Consider the following 16,991-nt stretch of genomic DNA (forward strand, 5'->3'; position numbering starts at 1 on the left):
ATACTGGTACAGAGGAAAACAGCCCAACTCCATAAAACCCACACAGCTTTCTCATCAAAAAGCGACTCCCACAGTGCTTGTCCGAAAGCGGATGGCGTCGAGAGCAACAGGCCGGGACTGTTTGGCGGCCATGGAGCTGATACTGCCGTATGGACTGGCCAGCGTCGTTTGCAACGTTTGCGTATCATCCTCGGACGTATCTCTATCGGAACTCCAGTCGCTGGACGTCGCATACGGATTGCCGCGCGACCAGTCGTTCGTTGCCACTACTTCATAATGTCCCTTGTTCGGCTGGACAGGTAATGGCGAATTCGTGATCCGCTCGCCGCCGACTCGAGTAGTACGTTCTTGCCTCCCAAGCCAATCAGCCACCCGCGAAAACGATTTCTTCTTCCGCAGAGGAGGGCGGTATTGGAGTGGCAGCGGTGGAGTCAGTACTTGTTCCCCTACTGGCCGCCGACGCGGTGGTTCTTGCTTGATGTTGAAGTCGGTGCCAGCCAGAGGCAAGACGAAATGGGGACCCGGCGATGATGTTTTCGGGGGTGCCGTCCGTGGGCGATCGTAGCTCAAGCGCTCACTGAATGAGGGCGCATTCGGCGGTAAAGCAGGGATGTCCGGCATGGGCTCTGTATGGATGAATCTGCGGGAAGGTACCGAACGAAGGGAACCAGGGCGCCTGGATATAATGCTTGGCGACCTGCTGACGGCGGTATAGACGCTCGCCAACTCAGCGGCATCTTCAATGCGGTCCTGGATCTGATCTCGCTCCATCATGGCGTTGGCGATCCTCTCAATGAGATCGTCTATCGAGGGATGGCCAGCTGACGGGGTTGCTGTCTTCAGATGGGCCGGCCCTGGATGTCTCACCACACCAGATCTTGGAGAATCAAAGACAGATCCGGTTGGGGTTGGTTTCCTGGGAATATGAAATGACATTGGAGACAGTGACTGATCTGGGCTGCTGTCTGAGCTGGCGATGTAAGCCCCGATGATACGGTCAGGGGGCGTACGGGGGCTTCTGAGGGACTCGAAATGCGGCAGCATGGGGGACGTGATTTGGAAGTCGACATTAAGTGGGCGGAACGAAGACGGCCGGGGCGCTTGTCTCGGCTGTGGTAGGTCATAGTCCGGAATGTGATATGACCCTGAATCGAGATGGCGGAAGTTGCTAGGAGCCGATATTTGCGGCCGGCGCGGGCTCGAGGACCATCGAGGTCGTAGTCGCAGATGTTTCCTCAAAGACAAGTAGATATCGCCCTGCTCAGAGCCAAGCCATTTCCTCCTTCTGGGAGGCCGCTCCTTATAAGAAAGGGCACTTCTACTGTCCATCGGTTCATACGAAGGAGGCGGTGCCATCATCAACGGTTGCTGGTGAAGAATAACTGGTGGCTTCTCAGACGCTGTTGAGTTGGGTATTCTTAGTTGTGGCCATAGGGTTGGTTGGGTTGCAGCAGATAGGTGGGGGGTCTTACTATTATGATGAGACTTCTCATCGTCATGAGCAATGGAGCAGCACAGAAATGAATGGGATATATAGTCGTATACCTCGGTAAACACCGTGTTGAATGACTTCATATTCTACGGCTTCATGGCGCGTGACCCGAAACCTGCCCGAGAATCTAATGGATACCAAAGAGAACGACCAGCGGATCTGTTGGTGTGAAATAGATACCGAGAAACAAAGACGGCGTGCCAGTCACGCCAGGCATGCTCGAGTTCGACCCGGATCCGCGAACGGCTTTATGCAGAAAAGTGCGAGAATAGGAATTACCTTCTGACCCTACCTTTTTTAGGCTTGCGCAGCTGAACGGGCGCAGGCTCCTTCTCTTGGGGCCCGACATTTTGCATTTGGGATACCAAAAAAAAGTCTTGATGACCTTGATGCTTGGATTTAGGATTTGATAGGCTGTGCGGCTTGGGCTTCGTCAACGACGGACCAACCATGGCGGTTAGAGGTTGGGGCGTCGGGAGCCTCCCATTCGCCGACCCACCCAGTGGTGTAAGATGAACGAAGGGCGACCAGCGAGTCGATGTCTTGGATTCTTTTCTCTTACAGGACTCGTCTGCCCACCCATTCTTACCACCTTGCCACATAGTGCCGACAGGTGTGTCTCGTGTACCATGCAGATTGGCCTTTAGGAGTGGCCGCCCGCCAAATTGATTCCAAACGAAGAAAAGGGTCTGTTTCCCCGCCCCCCCCCCCCCAGGAAGTCCTCCGTCCGTCGCGGGATCGGATAGCGCGCGCAGATGATCCTTTTTCTGACAGACAGAGCTGGGGCGGAGTAGTATCTGGGGCCACCAAGGCCAAGGAAAGCCAGTCAAAACATGCATTCCAGCAGCAACTTTGCTGCGCGCTGATGCAGCTTTCCTCTAGCTAATGCGTACGTTCCCACAGAAATCAAGGCAGGAAGGAAATATTGGCATGGTCAGTCAAAGACCCGTCCATACTTAGTTCAGAGAGCCGGCCTGGACGAAACAAGACAGAAAGGACCTGCCGCATCCCGTCAGCAGCAGCTCCTTCGTTCGCGGTCATGGGATTCGTCATCCGGGACTAGGTAGTAGCGCTCGTAAAAACAGCGACCTTGGAGCTTATGCGGTCCAAGTGCTACGCCCGTGTCGTGAGCGAGGTTGGGGTAATAGGCCATAGAGGCATCATCTGTCTCAGATCTGACATTTGTAATTCGCACGCGCAAAGAGGATTCTCACAATAGCTTCTGTGACGGCGAAGAGTCGAGGTCCAGACAAAGCGGCGGCCCTCTGGAGGGACCGGATGCGATGCAAGGTAAACGAGAAGAGGGGCCAAGCGCGTGACCACAAGAATTATCCACACGTATTTTTGGAAGTGAAGCCACCCACTTCGAAACAAATTCTGGGCATTGAAACAATAAACAGAAATGAAGGAGAGGAGTGACGATGAAATGTAATAGTATCGATTTGAAGCACAGCGTCTAAAGGCTGCAAGGGAACTGGACCAATGGTGTCTGCTGTTTCATTCCGGGCTGAAACGAAGACAAGTTGGTACAAACGTTGAAGCTTCTAATTATAGCCAATGGATGTGGTTCTCGATTTCATGTATCCGCAAGTCGATAGATACCTAGCACATCGGATTGCTCAGATTGAACGTCCAGCTCCTGTGCGGCCCTCGCATGTGTACATATAGAGACGGAGGCCCCTTTCCCTGCTCTCTGCGTGTTCATGCGAGGTGTCCAAAGTCTGACTGCCCCTTTCCCATTTTCCCTCGAAGATATTGAAGAAAACCTGCTCTTTTGCCCTCAAAAATTACCATACCAGGTCGGATCCCTCTTGCCATATACCTGGTAACGGCATACCCAAGGAGATGGGGCTAGCATTCTTGCACTAATTGGGGGGGTTCTATTTTACTACGCAACACCTACTTACACTTACACTCGCCAACTTGGATGCGATGGATGAGGCGGAGAAAAACAGCATGACTCACTGTAGATATGGGGGCTGACTCATTGGGCAAATGTAGAGCTCATATGTCCGTACTTACTACTTGGGCATTCATTTGATCTCCTCCAGAGCATCAACAATTGAAGGAAGCGGGAGAATGCCGGTTAAAAGCCCGCACATGTAGAAAATAGGTAATCACCACTGGCTGACTGGTACCTGACGTAGGTACTCGCTGACTGAGTGATCAGATTGAAGCATGAGGCTGAAAGTGGCCTAAACACGTTTCGTGTCCTTAAGCCCGGGGGCCCAGTAAAATTATTGAACCGCGCTCGAGGTAGTTGCCAGATATCAGGTATCGAATTTAGCCTTCAACTTCGTCCACTCTCACTCTACTGTAGACCTTGCAGCGCCATCCACAACCCAGTCGCATAACCTGCGGACTCGACCCGGACAACAGGCCAATTCAATTGAACATACTTAGTTTCTTTTGCATCTAGCCACGTAATCAAGATGGCCGACGAAGAGCAGCAGCAGCAGCCGCAACAGGCGCAGCAGCCACAGCAGCCTCCGTCCGGGGAGGAAGGCCAGCAAGGCCAGCAACAAGGTCCTCAGCCCGGCCAGCCAGGAACAATCACCTTCCAGTTCCCGCCCGGTGTCCAACCCACGCCCGAACAGATCGAGATGATGAAGATGAAGCTGGCCGCGGATGCTGAGAAGGCCGGCATGACTATTCCCGAGTTCCTCGAGGAGATCAAGAAGCAGCGCCAGGCGCAGATGGAAGCCATGCAGCGACAGCAGCAGATGCAGGCCCAGCAGCAGCAACAAGGACAGCCACAGCCTATTCAGCCTGGCCCTCCGAATCCGGTCGCCATCGCCATGGCTAATTTCCTGCGAGGCCAGACTTTGAAGCCCAGAACCTGCATCTTCAACGGCCAGCGAAAGGACATGTTCAAAGGTGCGTTACTCCACAATTCTTTGAGTCTCGAGTATCCTCTGCAACCAACCTGTATACTGATGCCCTCAATAGTGAAGCGTGCTCTCCGAGCCCTGCAATCCCCCGCCTATGAGAAGGCGCGCAAGAAGAACCCCGCGCTGCCCGAAATCACGGACCGTGCCAGTCTCGAGAACGCCTTCAAGCTCCTGCCCATGTCGATGCTGGCACTGCGCGTGAGCAAGATTGACCCCCACGAGGGCCACGACCATGCGCCCAAGAAGGGGAAGCGCGTCAAGGGTCTGTGGACCGTCAAGATCGAGCAGCAGCAGGAGGCACATGACGACATGTATTACATCTGGTTCTACGAAGGTAGTCAGCTCATGCGCAAGGTCTACGCTGGCCTGGCCCTGGTCGTCATCTTCACGCTGGTCTTATACCCCCTGTGGCCCCTCGTCTTGCGACAGGGTGTCTACTATCTCAGCTGGGGCTTCCTGTGTCTGCTGGGTCTGTTCTTCGCCATGGCCATCTTCCGAGTTATCCTGTTCTGCATCACCTACTTCACCAACTCTCCTGGTCTCTGGCTATTCCCTAACCTGTGGGAGGATGTATCGTTCATGGACAGTTTCCGACCCGTCTGGGGCTGGCACGAGGTAAGTTCATCACAATCACAGCCGCATGGGGTCCAGAACGCCCAACCATGAACAATGTACTGACATTCCATAGACTGTTAAGCAGAAGAAGAAGAAGACGAAGTCCAAGGGCATGAACCACGAGTCGGCCGCCGGCTTCGCCGGCTCAACCGGAAATGTTGCTCCTGCTACTGCGACTACGACTGGCACCGATACCCAGATTCAGACGGGAGCCCAGCAGCGGGCAGCATACACAGCACCTCAGGTGGAGGAGCTGGCTGACGACGAGTAAAAGCAGAAGAAGGATAAGGATCAGCTGCACGGCACGGCGTTTACGGAGTTGAAGAGTCGGTCTAATATTCTAGATTGCTCTGGCGGAATGTTTCCAGGCAGAGCGATGCGACTCATAGTTATATTGAAGTGTTTGCTAGGGGTTCTCTGGCACCGACTCGCATTGAACATCATGATTACGTGTCTATATAGTCGTTCATGGATGGGGTTAATGCAGTTTTGCCATCCTCGTGGCGAGCGGACTACCGTTCCTAAACTTCGGACCCAGCTGCCCGCTCGTAGTAGTGCAGAGCCCCAGGAGTCTGGGCACAGTTGGTCAGGCGGCCACCGGCGACGTCGGCATCGACCGCGATGCCCTCCTGCCGCTGCACGCGCCCGTTGACGTGGTAGTAGTACCAGATCTCGTTGACGACGGTGTAGCCGGCGTCGGTGCTGCCCTTGCCGGCGTCGGTGGCGTTGAACTTGGGGCCCGAGCAGCCGATGTAAGGGACGGCGCCGAACGCCTGGGTCAGGGGCCCGGCAAAGTCGCCCAGCGAAAAGGTGGTCGCGTTGGAGGGGCGGACCCCGCTCGCCTCGAGCCAGGACCAGGTCGGCAGGCGCCGGTGGAAGGCCGCGGCCGTCTCGAAGAAGTCGGCCACCTCCTCGTGCTCGACGTACTGGGGCCCGTAGCATTCGACGTCGAAGGTGCTGTAGCAGGTCGCGTGCTTGCTGAACTCGTGGCCCCAGAAGTCCCCGTTGAGCCAGCCCGGCTGCGCCACCCAGTGCACCTTCATCCACGCCAGCAGGTCCAGCTTGCCCAGCGGCGCCAGGAAGGTGCCGATGTCCGGGCCGCGCCACGCGGGCACCGGTGTCCCCTCCGGCGTGCCCGTGGTGGTGTTGGGCGAGGGGAGGGGGTCGTACTGCCGGGTTAGGTCGCAGTACTGCGTGTAGGACCCGTTGCAGAAATCGGGCCAGAGGCCTGTTTATTGTGTAATTGTTGGTGAGTTCCACTGCTGCTATAGTGATGACCCCCATCAGGGGGCCAAAAAGACCGAAGCAACAAACGTACCGTGAAGTGTCCAGGCGTCCCTCGGCAGCACCTGCCCTTGCGCCTCGAACCCCGTATACGTGTTCCAGAACTGCGTCGCCAGCACCAAGCCGCCAAACGTCTCGGTGCAGCACGTGTCGACGGCGCTCGGGTCCGAGGCGCCGGAGGAGCACGACAGGATCGGGTCGACGAGCGAGCACGTGTGGTTCAGGTTGCTCAGGCCCGGGTACAGGCCGGCGACCGCCTGCTGCGCGAACAGCAGCGGCGCAAAAGCGACAGCGAGGTGGCGGCGAGTGTTGGCCATGGCGATGATGCTGTTTTGTAGGTAGCTTTGCAATTAACCGACTTCTACCACAAGTGCAAGTGAACACAGACGGGGCTAGGCGGGCAAGAGAGTAGGTGAGAGAACGTGCTCTATCAAAGGCGGGACCTGGTGTGGGCGATCTTTTCTATTTTATATTTCCCTGCGTAGCTAGATCTGCATACACTTTGCGCCCTCGGCATATCCTTGTACTAACAGGGGCTAGAGGTTTTCTATATGCAGGAGTAGCTACTATCTTCCATGATGTCAGTATGGAAACGAGACCGGATAACTACCTGCGTCTCCCAGGTCAAAAATCTCAGCTGCGAAAAAGCTGAAAGAGAGGGAGAAAGAGATGGATTGCATGGTATCAATCAACCGCCCACCTGCTTTATCCCTGTGCTGTGAGAGGTCAATTGAAGATGGCACTAGGGTCCCTCCCCGGTAACAGTAGCGGCGGGGGGATATGCCGTGGGTGGGCCTGGACTACACTTGCTTAGGAAGCTGTCTACGTGCGACCTTTCGATCATTCCTGCAGTATTCTCCAGCCGCTACATGGCCGTTCACTCTACGCCGACGTAGCCGACGGTCATCGGTAACACGGTTTCCCCGTACAGCCAATAATTGGTAGCGCGTATGGACAAATCAGGCTTCGGTAACCAGTTGGTTCTGAACGTTTCCTGGTGGCCAAGCCCACGTGCTCAATCGTGTAGGTTTCCCCGGAGATTACAGCGCCTAACCTGTCAACCCCGGATGGTCCAATGAAGCGGGGTGAATACCTGGCCAATTTCCAGGCACAACAAGGATGGGACGAACTCACCCGGCGAAGAGTTGTATACTCGACATTCATGGATACCCTGGGGCAAAGTCTGGAGGTACGCAGGGTATGGCATGGCAAAGATATCCCAGCTTCTGGATGATGAACTGATCTTTGAACTGATGCCGTTCTCTTTGCATGGTTATATCCATCTCTACTGCTACTAGAGTCGCCTCAAATTTCATCGGCTTCCTACCGCGAGGCGATATGCATAACAACAGACAAACCACGCAATTGGGAATCCTTCCCATTGTCCAGAATCCGTTCTTCTATTGCCAGTGTCAAAAGAGCACAATACAAGATAGCCTATCACTATTTGATATATTCTATCCCACATTGCTTATGTATTGTTCGTTGATCATCCACTATGGCCCGTCGAAAGACGCCCCTCCTCCTGGGCCCTTCTTCGACATCAGGACTGAAAGCTGTTACTCTCGGTTGAGGTATATTGCATCATGTTGCCGCTGTTTGACCTGTCAGAATGAGCCACACTCGCTCCTGGTGCTACATCATTATAGGATACCGCCCCGAACCCAGAATAGGCCAGCTGGTTAACAAGGCGTATCCCCGTGCTCGTTGTCGTTTCGCCGTCCGCGTTCACCTGCCTAAGTTTTCCGCGCAAGGTATACGCGGTGCCTTGATGGGCTCGGCTGGAATGTGCAAACATAGCAATGTCGCAGAGACGCTCGATCAGACGCCATGAAGGAACGTCGTGCATTGCCATGTCCTCGCCGAGATGCCGGCGGAAGATGAGGTCGACTTGCTTCCAAGCACGTTCAGCTTCGCTCGTCCTGGGCACTTCCGCTAGGCTGTGGAGAAGGCGAGCAATTCCTATATGCATATGACGTTAAGTTGAGGCATTACAAGGAATTGAATGGTGTATAGCTGATACACAAGCCCGAATCAAGGCGCATACACTTACCGTGAAACGGTGGTGGCCATTTAAAGATCCACTGCCAGTTGTGTTGTTTAGCAATGGCTTCGGTGCGCTCGAGGTCTTCGAAAAGATCGAGTTGGGTAGCCAGGATGCTTTCATTGTGACGACACGTCAATAAAATTGATTCAAATAAACCTGGGGATCAGTCTTACCGAGTATGGACGTCTTCAGGCAGTTCTGACTGTGCTCTACTTTTCACCGCCGTGACTTCTACATTTATCCGCAGGCATCGGTGATAGAAACTGTAGTAACCGACGATAACCGCCTGCATGGGGTTTTGTACATTCATATGTTCAATATACTTCTTCCGTATGGCATTATCGCAGTCGGTAATGATAGCAAGGAGCCGCTCCGGTTCCGTCATGCGGAACAGCCTGCCTACTTCGCGGCTCATGTAATAAAGCTCTCGGCGTATGTTGGCAAACGCCATGTCAGTGAAACCGTCCGCATCGGCCGGTACCTGTTCCGGCTTCATGAACCTATGGGGCGGCCACTGATTGTCGTTCGCGTTCACCGGCCGTGGTATCCATGGCAGAGTGTCGAAGACAGACTCGGCACCTTCAGAGTTGTATATCGGCTGATCCATAACTAGGAAATATGTCCATAGTCTGCGCCGCATCTCGGCAACCCATGGGGTGAAGAGATGCGCAGACGGGTCTTTGTGAAGGCCCAACCGCATGCCGATTCTCGACGCGGTACCCAGAAACGAAGTTGCCTTCTCTGCTTGACCAGTGTGAAACAGGAACGTCTGGACACAAGTTAGATGAGGTTATGTCCTACTGAAAAATGCCACACCATGCGAAGCGCCGTGACAGCTGTTGGGGACAGCAGGAGACATACAATATAGTGCAAGAGAGCCATAAACATAAACATGTTCCTCGTTCGAAGGAAGTTGGCGCGGTTCATGGCAAGTTCAGTCGCATACTGAAAGTGAGAAAGTAGGTGGTCCCTGGATCTACCAAAGAGCTGCTGGACCTGATCGCCTGGCATCGCAGCAATTGTAACAGCATGGACCGAGAATATGACGGCTTCTATCTCCCGCGGCATACTGCTCTTCCCTATCCGGAAGTTCGAGACCTCGTTCATATAGGCCCGGTAATGGGTGGCACGTATCCATGGATCCGCGGCTTTGTAAAACCACTCGTGGAGGAGGTCTTCTTGTTCTATGGGTAGGTGAAGCGGTGCCAAATTCTCGGTTAAAATGGGAGGTATACTTTGTGCCGAAAACGGCCAGTTGTTGCTCATTTTATCGTCGTACGGCCATCTCAGCAGGTCACGCGGCTCGTCCATGAACTCTTCCAGGTTCAGCCAGTAGTTTGGGTGCATGTAGTAGCATATGTTGGGCTCAGACAGCTGCACGCCTTGGTCTTCTGACTCGACGGTCGAAGAACTCTCGGGACTCCAGCCTTGAATTACTGATTCGGTAGACGACAGGCGAGATTCTCTTCCTGCAGAAGGGCCGCCGATGAAGTTCATCCCCTGGACTAGGCGCTCCAGCCTGTCCAAGCGATCTTGCATCCTCTGCTGGGTCTCGGCGGTGAAGAGGCCACTTTCGGGCGGCCCCTCGTAGACGCATATTTCTCCATGGCGACTGCAATTGATACACGAAGGTCTGCCCTTATCGCAGCGCACCTGCAAGTCGTTAGAACGTCGGCCACTGCTAAGAATAGATGACGGCTGGTAGTAAGGTAGATGGATGGGTTGCGTACTTTCCGCCTTCGGCACCCGTTACAGGGTTTGTTGTTGGCAGAAGACGCATCGTACCCCAGTGACGTTATGCTTGAGGGTGCTGGTGGTGGTGGTGGTGGAGGAGGAGGAGGAGGGCCAGGCCGGGCCCGACCTGGAGCATATTCCGGATCCATCTGCTGAGTAACAAACAATCCAAAGTATGTCGCCAGATGATCATCATAAGGGATCAGGTCCTAAAACATAGAAATGCATTCCGTCTTAGCCAACATAGGCCATCGATAGGCGACGAAAAGTATGGGACGGATGTACAGCATGCGCTACACATACGCGGTCACCAGCCAGTTGGTTTCTCATTAGCGAACGAATGATAGGTCGCGCTGACAATACTGACGGGCTGTCGGTTAGTATGCTGCGTAAACAAAGTGAGTCTAATGCCGTCTTTGTAACTCGGGCGGTTCGGTGTAGTTTTTACGTCCCAGCTATTACTTTGTAACATATAACTCGAGACTAGAAACTATGAGATGTCAGAAGTGAATTTCATCCGATGTTCGTAGGGTTGTCTTCCACATTCACACCTGTTTCCGCCGCAATATTTGGTAAGGCGTGGTTTGGCTAATCCCAACCCCACTAAGCGAAGCAAGGAGCCCGTCCTCCATAATCAAATCCGTACTAACACAGCACTAGGCTAAGTAGGAAACCTGGAAAGCATTTCGATCGGAGGTTGGTAGTGGTACGAGCCGGACATGGAATACGAACGATGATGACCAACTATTTCTCTACGAGCTTCAACATGAATATGAATCGGTATACTTCGAAGATCATACCATATACAATTGACTACCCCGAGATCCTAGTATTTGAGAAGTGCCGCATCTACAACCCCTCCGCCAAGAACATGCATGGCAAGGTATCGATCAATAAGAAAAGGAACCAACCAAATCGGTTTGTCTACTTGGGCAAATATCGAACATTATTTTCCCTTGTACTCTGTATATTTGAGGTCCAACCAGGGGCATACAAATGATATTACTAGACCGCCTCAGAGACCGAACCCTAGTTGGTTACTTGACTACAACACCTCTACGAGCGTAACAATATTTACACATTGCTTTCGTTGGCTCCAGATTACTCAGACTTCGAGGTCACCTTTTTCTTCCTCAAGCGAACTCCCTGCAGAAAACACGCCCTCGACTCCCAGAAAGCCTTCGCCCATTTCCGAGCCCCTAGAAAGTTCCGGCCTCGTATGTGTTTATCTGAGGAGCCAATGCCTTCAAGCTCTGACTCAGACGGACCTATCGATGGATCTGACATTTGAGCAACCCAAGGTGATACTTCGACGCTGCATGGGGTGGAAGCTTCTAGGTTTGGCGCCGTGGTAGGGAGCGAGGTATCGCTGTCCTCTCGAGGCCCCAATGCGGCTTCTGGTTCCTCCATTAGATTCCGGCCGTGCCCGCTGCCAGTGCTTGAATCTGAGCTAGTCCATGTGAGATCAAACCGATTATTGCAGAATAGCTCGATGCTCGAGATTGAGGTCAGGTGCCCATGAGCAAGTGAATTGGCGGACGACTGGTCGTGGTTAGAGAGAGAGGACGCCAACCCCCCCTCTGGTGCATATGTTGACGAGGCACTGCGAATCTGAGATATATCCAAGCTAGTCCACGATGGTGCCGTTACAAGATTTTCTGGCCCGCATTGATTTCCTGTGCACCCTTCGAGTTCCAAGGCCGCCACGGGAGTTGTGCCTTGTAGCTCCCCAACATGTCGCACATTCTCGTCTCGCTTCGCCAACACGTTTGATGGGATACGTGGGGCGACAGATGTATTGGTGTCAGGCGAGCGATTCTCATCGTTCTCCTAGAAACCTGAGAATGCTGCTGATAAGTTACCACGACGTTGTCCTGGACTTCGCGGCTTCAATCCTTCTTCCTGTATCATGTCCCTGGTAAAGGCTCTGCTCGGCAAAGATAACGTGAAGAATGACATGTTGGTGACACAGAAGGTGCAATAGAAGTCGGGCTAAGTTAGAAGGTGGTCGGTATTAATGTCTTTTCTATGATGATGCTGAGTGTTGCACGTGCATTATGTGATGTTGATAGAGGTGAGTAAGCAGATAGGTATTCATGTCTCAAAATAGTGCAATCCATGATCAACCAGACATGTCTTAAGATTGGGAAGGTGCTCATCGACCCCGGGGATGATGCTCCGACTAATGCGTGGCTGCCGACTTTCTAAGGATCGCTCCAAAGAAATAGATTCTGGGTAAGGGCAATTCCCAGATCCCAAACTGATTTCTGAATGCTCCGGCTCTTTTGGCTGGCGACAAAAGCTATTATTTAACTACATATTTGGGAATGCGGCTACCCCTTTCAATACCGAATTGCAAAGCTTCTTGAAAATCAGTATTGGTCATGTCTTGCTTGCGGACCAAATTCTGCCTGACAAAGATGTTTCATCTCTCGCATACACCCAGCCTGGAGCAGATCCAGACTTTCCCCCCGAGACATCGCAACTGCTCTGAGCGAGGCAAGTACATATGTTTTGGGGTCCGTCAAAGTCATCCCTCGACATGTCTCCAGTGATCCTGGCGCTGACTGCCTCGCTACCAGCATACCGATGCTAGCTCTATCCAGCAACAACACCAAGCTTTTCGATATGGAGTCTCCTCATACGGATGCTGCCGAGAGACACCAGCGACGCCATGAACCAACGGCTGAACATGGGGGAGGGGGCTAGTTGCGACGAATCCCCTTACAGGGCTGAAAACAGCCAATCAGAGATGCACCTGAGGCTGAGTCTTGGATCCCTGCCCACACCCACACTCATCCATGCAACCATTAGATCCCAAATCCTAGACGATTTGACTAGCGGTGTCTCGGACGATGACATCACAGCTCTGGAGCTGCCACCTCCTGGCCTCCTCGATCTCGGGGTCCTTCACTGCTCACTACGCGATGACCTGCATTGACCCTCTCCGCAAGCCACGTCGTCAAATGACTGTGCTACTAAAATTGCACGATGATGAAATCCAGCGTTTCGTTTTGGAGCACCTAGCCAATCGGACCCGGTAGACCGTTATTCCTCCGATTCCAGACTTCGGGTCCAGCGACACGTCCTGGGGGGTTGGTTATATATATTGAACACAGACGGCAGCCCTTCGCACCATCTGTTGCTACATTTTTTCTGTCCCCCTCCATAAAGTACCAGACGACCAATTGCTACCCCAAACGACACTGCAATATTGAAAATCCTCCAATGCATTTGTAGTGGCTATCTAATCTACATAATATTCCGGCGCAGCTAGCCACATCCGCACCGACGAATATAACGAATCACTCGAGGTCGGTTAGCGGTGCAACACCATCTGAACCAAATAGTCGCACGTATCAAATCTGTGGACTGCGTCCGAATCATTGACAAGTGGCTACGATTGACGGATCTATACCCACCACCACGCACGCGACAAGACCAAGATCCGGTGTGTGTGTGTATGTAACACGACAGACCACTGCCGAGCCGACTTTTTCGCCCAATCGCTAAACAATACGTAATTGTACGCAATGCCGAAACTCCCAGTTGATCCGCGAGATCTGCTGCCCTCGCGCGCGGACCCGGAGCACCGATCCCACCGCAAGGAGCTTGAGAAACAGCACGGCTACGGCTACACAGAACCCCTGATCCTGGCGGCGATCGGCATTGGCCTAGTGTGGAACATCGATAATCAAGTGCGGAAGCACGAGGAGCGCAAAGACGAGGCGGAGCGCGCCGCGGAAGAACGCCGCGAGCGACGGCGCAAGCGGGAGCTGGCACAATACGAGCATCGCGGCGGCGGCCCCCGTTCCGGGTCGAGGTACGACGACTCTCAGCAGTCAGACAGGAGTCGCGATCGGTGCCGGGGTGACTGGGACCGCGACTGGGATGCCGCAAGAGGACGGGACGGTGGCCGTCGCAATGAAAGTAGTAGAGGCAGCACCAGCCGCGGCCCCCGCCGCGATTCCAGCCGATACGAGGACGACGGGCCGACGTACAAGGATGACCCGCGGCGCCTTGACTACCGATACGAGGAGTATCGCGGCTTCCACGACGACTACAAGAACTACCGGAACGACTATCGGTACGAAGACCGGAGGGACGGCAGCGTCCGCCGTAGCAGTAGAAGAGACTCGTTTTGATTGTGTGTACGATTACTTTGGGGCATGACGTCACGGGTAGGAGTTTGGCAGTTGGCATTTCATTGGCTTTTCGGGTTACATATGCATGCGAGTATACGCAGCCATTGCATCAGACGGACATGGGCTTATACTACAAAGGAATATGGGGGTCATTGGGAAGCATAGGTCCCAATTGCATAAGAGACACCAACTTACGTTGCTACCATACTCTATAAGGCTGTGTGCACTTGATAAATGATTGACTCTATAATCGTTAATCTAAGTCTATCCGAGTCGTACTGTCTAGTTTACCAACGTCGTCTCAGCAGCTGCCACCAGGATCTCGAAGTGATTCTTAACGTGCTTCTCCTCGACAAAAGGAGTCGCGGGGCAGTGACGCACGGCAAAGGCGTCGCCAACAACGGTGCTGGACAGAAAGATCTTGCCGTCGGCGATGATGTTGTCGTAGTACTTCTTGGTGAGAGCGTTCTGTTCGTCGACAGTGATGGCGGCGCTGTCGTGGCCCTTGAGCTTGAACACGGTTAGGGCGAAACGGGGGCCCGTGACGATCTCGAAGAGGTCGCTGCGCGTCTTCATGAGCTCAGCGAACATCTCGCCGAGCCCGACATGCTTGCGGATGTGCGCCTGCAGGCCCTTGATGCCGTAGCTGCGGATGACGAACCATACCTTCAGGCTGCGGAAGCGGCGGCCGAAAGGGATCTGCCAGTCGCGGTAATCTGTCACCAGGCCAGAGGAGGTGTAGGAATTCTGCAGGATGGCCAGGTTCACGCTCAGGGCTTCGATCAGCCAGGCGCGGTCCCGCACCCACAAACAGCTGCAGTCGAAGTTGGTCAACAGCCACTTGTGCAAGTTGGTGTTGAAACTGTGGAACTTGGAGAGTTGCTTGGTCAAATGCTGGTACTCGGGGCATACGAGGGCCACACCCGCATAGGCGGCATCGACATGGACCCAGATTTCGCCGTGTCCCGCCGGTGCCGGCTCGGACAGCACCTCGGTGATGGAGTCAAAGTCGTCAATCGAGCATGTATCAGTGGTGCCCAGCGTCGCAGTCAAAAAGAAGGGCTCGAGGCCCTTGGCCCAAAGGGCTTGGATGGTGGCCCTTAGGCTCTCACCGGTGAGCCGGTATCCATCCTTGGCATGAACTGGGATCGTACGGAAGCGGACACCTGCGATCATGGCCGCCTTCTTCGTGGCACTGTGGGTGGCCGCGCTGCCCAGAGCAACGAGCTTACCACGCCTCTCGGCCATGGCATCTTCCTGCTCTTCGCCGGTAAGGCCTTTGGTGGCTTCTCGGAGATACTTGTCTCGGGCCGCTACTAAGACTGTCGCGATGGCTTCAGAGGCGGTACCATGGATGACACCGCCGCCATGAGTGGGACCAGTCGACATGTAGCAATCCGGCAACGCAAAGGCCTTGGCGAGCCAGTCCATCACAATCGTCTCAAGTTCGGTCACAGCAGGGGAGCAGATCCAGTTGAACGCTGCGCCGGTAAAGGCAGTCGAATACATTTCTCCCAGCATGGCAGGAAAACTCGACGAAGAGGGGAACCAAGCAAGGAAGTTGGGAGATTGCCTAGCGGACTGTGAGCCAGAAAAGCCGCAACGAATATAAAATAGATGCCTCCTACCAGTGTGTCAGTCCGGGAACGATCTTATCCTCGACATCCTTCTGGATGTCAGACCAGGCCTCGCCATCTTCGGGGGCATGATCGGGAAGAAGTTTTCTCAAGTAACCAGGTTCAACATCGGACACAACTTTTCGCTCCTCGATTGTGTCATAATACTTGACGACTGATACTGGTTAGCCATGGATCTACAGGGGTGTTAGGTTCGTGCAGGGCGAAATCGTACTGTGGTCTATCGAAGAGATCGCGGCTTCTCTGAATTCCTTAGAGTCCATTGTGTTCGTACGTATGTCTTAATGACTCGTGTCGGGAATCAACCTCTTGGAGTATGAAATCTGACTTATATACAGATGTATAAGGGAATAATGGTGTATATAATTTCAGGCCTGTGTTCAGTTCTTGCTTGGTAGTCGAAAGCTTCAACGTCGCACCAAGGGGCTAAGCAAATGGATAGATCAAAGGGCGCACGAATGTCAGTCCAGATGTCAAGGTACAGGAAAACACACCAGACTACGGAGTAAAGCGGGGAACATATCCGGCAGAGCAACCAATATCCATGCAATCCTACGACCAGATCATGCCATACCCGATGCTTGACCTTTTGGAGTATGCGAATGATATCAAACAGTCCGTTTGAAATTTGATTTGACTTCTGCTAAGATTCCCCTACAGTCTGCAGCCGATGATACGCGATGTATATAAGGTGGCGGCTTAGTACCTACCTAGTGTCCAGTGTTGAAGAACCGTATTCGAAAAGATCAGATTGAAGATCACCTTAGGTAGGTAGGTACCGTTCTCGCTGCCTTGCAATATGGTTGAAGCAAGTAGCCGGTGTGACTTTCCCCCGAACCACGGCCGATTCTGCAATGCGAATTCAGGGATGAGCAACCACTGCCCAAGAATGAGCAACCGCAAACCTTGAAGGATGAGCAAGCACTACACACCCGCCTTCCCCCGGAAAAATTGGCAATGAGCAAGCAGGAGCGCCATTTGCAGGACCCCGGACTAACAACATAACATCTACCTCCTACACAAGCTGCTAATAGTCACATACAACTCCAATGGACTAGCAAGTATTGCATCTAAATCAAAACGTTGGATAAACTAGTTCATTCCATGCCTGTATTATTCAAGTTGTCACGACCACTGGATAACGTG

General features: G+C 53.4%; 6 protein-coding genes across 6 annotated transcripts; 2 read left to right on the forward strand and 4 right to left on the reverse strand.

Annotated features, from left to right (window-relative positions):
- Positions 1–54: 54 nt before the first annotated feature.
- On the reverse strand, positions 55–1,848 carry PG985_004684 (uncharacterized protein; the record flags this gene model as incomplete). Its single annotated transcript, XM_066824453.1, has 2 exons — positions 55–1,400; positions 1,785–1,848. The coding sequence occupies 2 exons, from the start codon at positions 1,846–1,848 to the stop codon at positions 55–57; spliced, it is 1,410 nt and encodes a 469-aa protein (XP_066687613.1).
- A 2,076-nt stretch (positions 1,849–3,924) lies between these two features.
- PG985_004685 (Sec62 family protein translocation protein) lies at positions 3,925–5,269 on the forward strand (the record flags this gene model as incomplete). Its single annotated transcript, XM_066824454.1, has 3 exons — positions 3,925–4,369; positions 4,442–4,998; positions 5,072–5,269. 3 exons carry the CDS (start codon positions 3,925–3,927, stop codon positions 5,267–5,269), a joined length of 1,200 nt encoding a protein of 399 aa, XP_066687614.1.
- A 250-nt stretch (positions 5,270–5,519) lies between these two features.
- Positions 5,520–6,599, reverse strand: PG985_004686 (Ribonuclease Trv; the record flags this gene model as incomplete). Its single annotated transcript, XM_066824455.1, has 2 exons — positions 5,520–6,226; positions 6,317–6,599. The coding sequence occupies 2 exons, from the start codon at positions 6,597–6,599 to the stop codon at positions 5,520–5,522; spliced, it is 990 nt and encodes a 329-aa protein (XP_066687615.1).
- Positions 6,600–7,825: 1,226 nt separating this feature from the next.
- On the reverse strand, positions 7,826–10,212 carry PG985_004687 (fungal-specific transcription factor domain-containing protein; the record flags this gene model as incomplete). The annotated part of the gene is made up of 5 exons (XM_066824456.1): positions 7,826–8,244; positions 8,336–8,442; positions 8,503–9,098; positions 9,191–9,982; positions 10,060–10,212. 5 exons carry the CDS (start codon positions 10,210–10,212, stop codon positions 7,826–7,828), a joined length of 2,067 nt encoding a protein of 688 aa, XP_066687616.1.
- Positions 10,213–13,596: 3,384 nt separating this feature from the next.
- Positions 13,597–14,208, forward strand: PG985_004688 (uncharacterized protein; the record flags this gene model as incomplete). The annotated part of the gene is made up of 1 exon (XM_066824457.1): positions 13,597–14,208. One exon carries the CDS (start codon positions 13,597–13,599, stop codon positions 14,206–14,208), a length of 612 nt encoding a protein of 203 aa, XP_066687617.1.
- Positions 14,209–14,490: 282 nt separating this feature from the next.
- PG985_004689 (uncharacterized protein) lies at positions 14,491–16,108 on the reverse strand (the record flags this gene model as incomplete). Its single annotated transcript, XM_066824458.1, has 3 exons — positions 14,491–15,781; positions 15,837–15,999; positions 16,060–16,108. 3 exons carry the CDS (start codon positions 16,106–16,108, stop codon positions 14,491–14,493), a joined length of 1,503 nt encoding a protein of 500 aa, XP_066687618.1.
- Positions 16,109–16,991: the final 883 nt, after the last annotated feature.

This window comes from Apiospora marii (genome assembly GCF_038362585.1).
Source record: "Apiospora marii strain CBS 49790 chromosome Unknown utg000003l_segment0_segment0, whole genome shotgun sequence".
NCBI lineage: Eukaryota > Fungi > Ascomycota > Sordariomycetes > Amphisphaeriales > Apiosporaceae > Apiospora > Apiospora marii.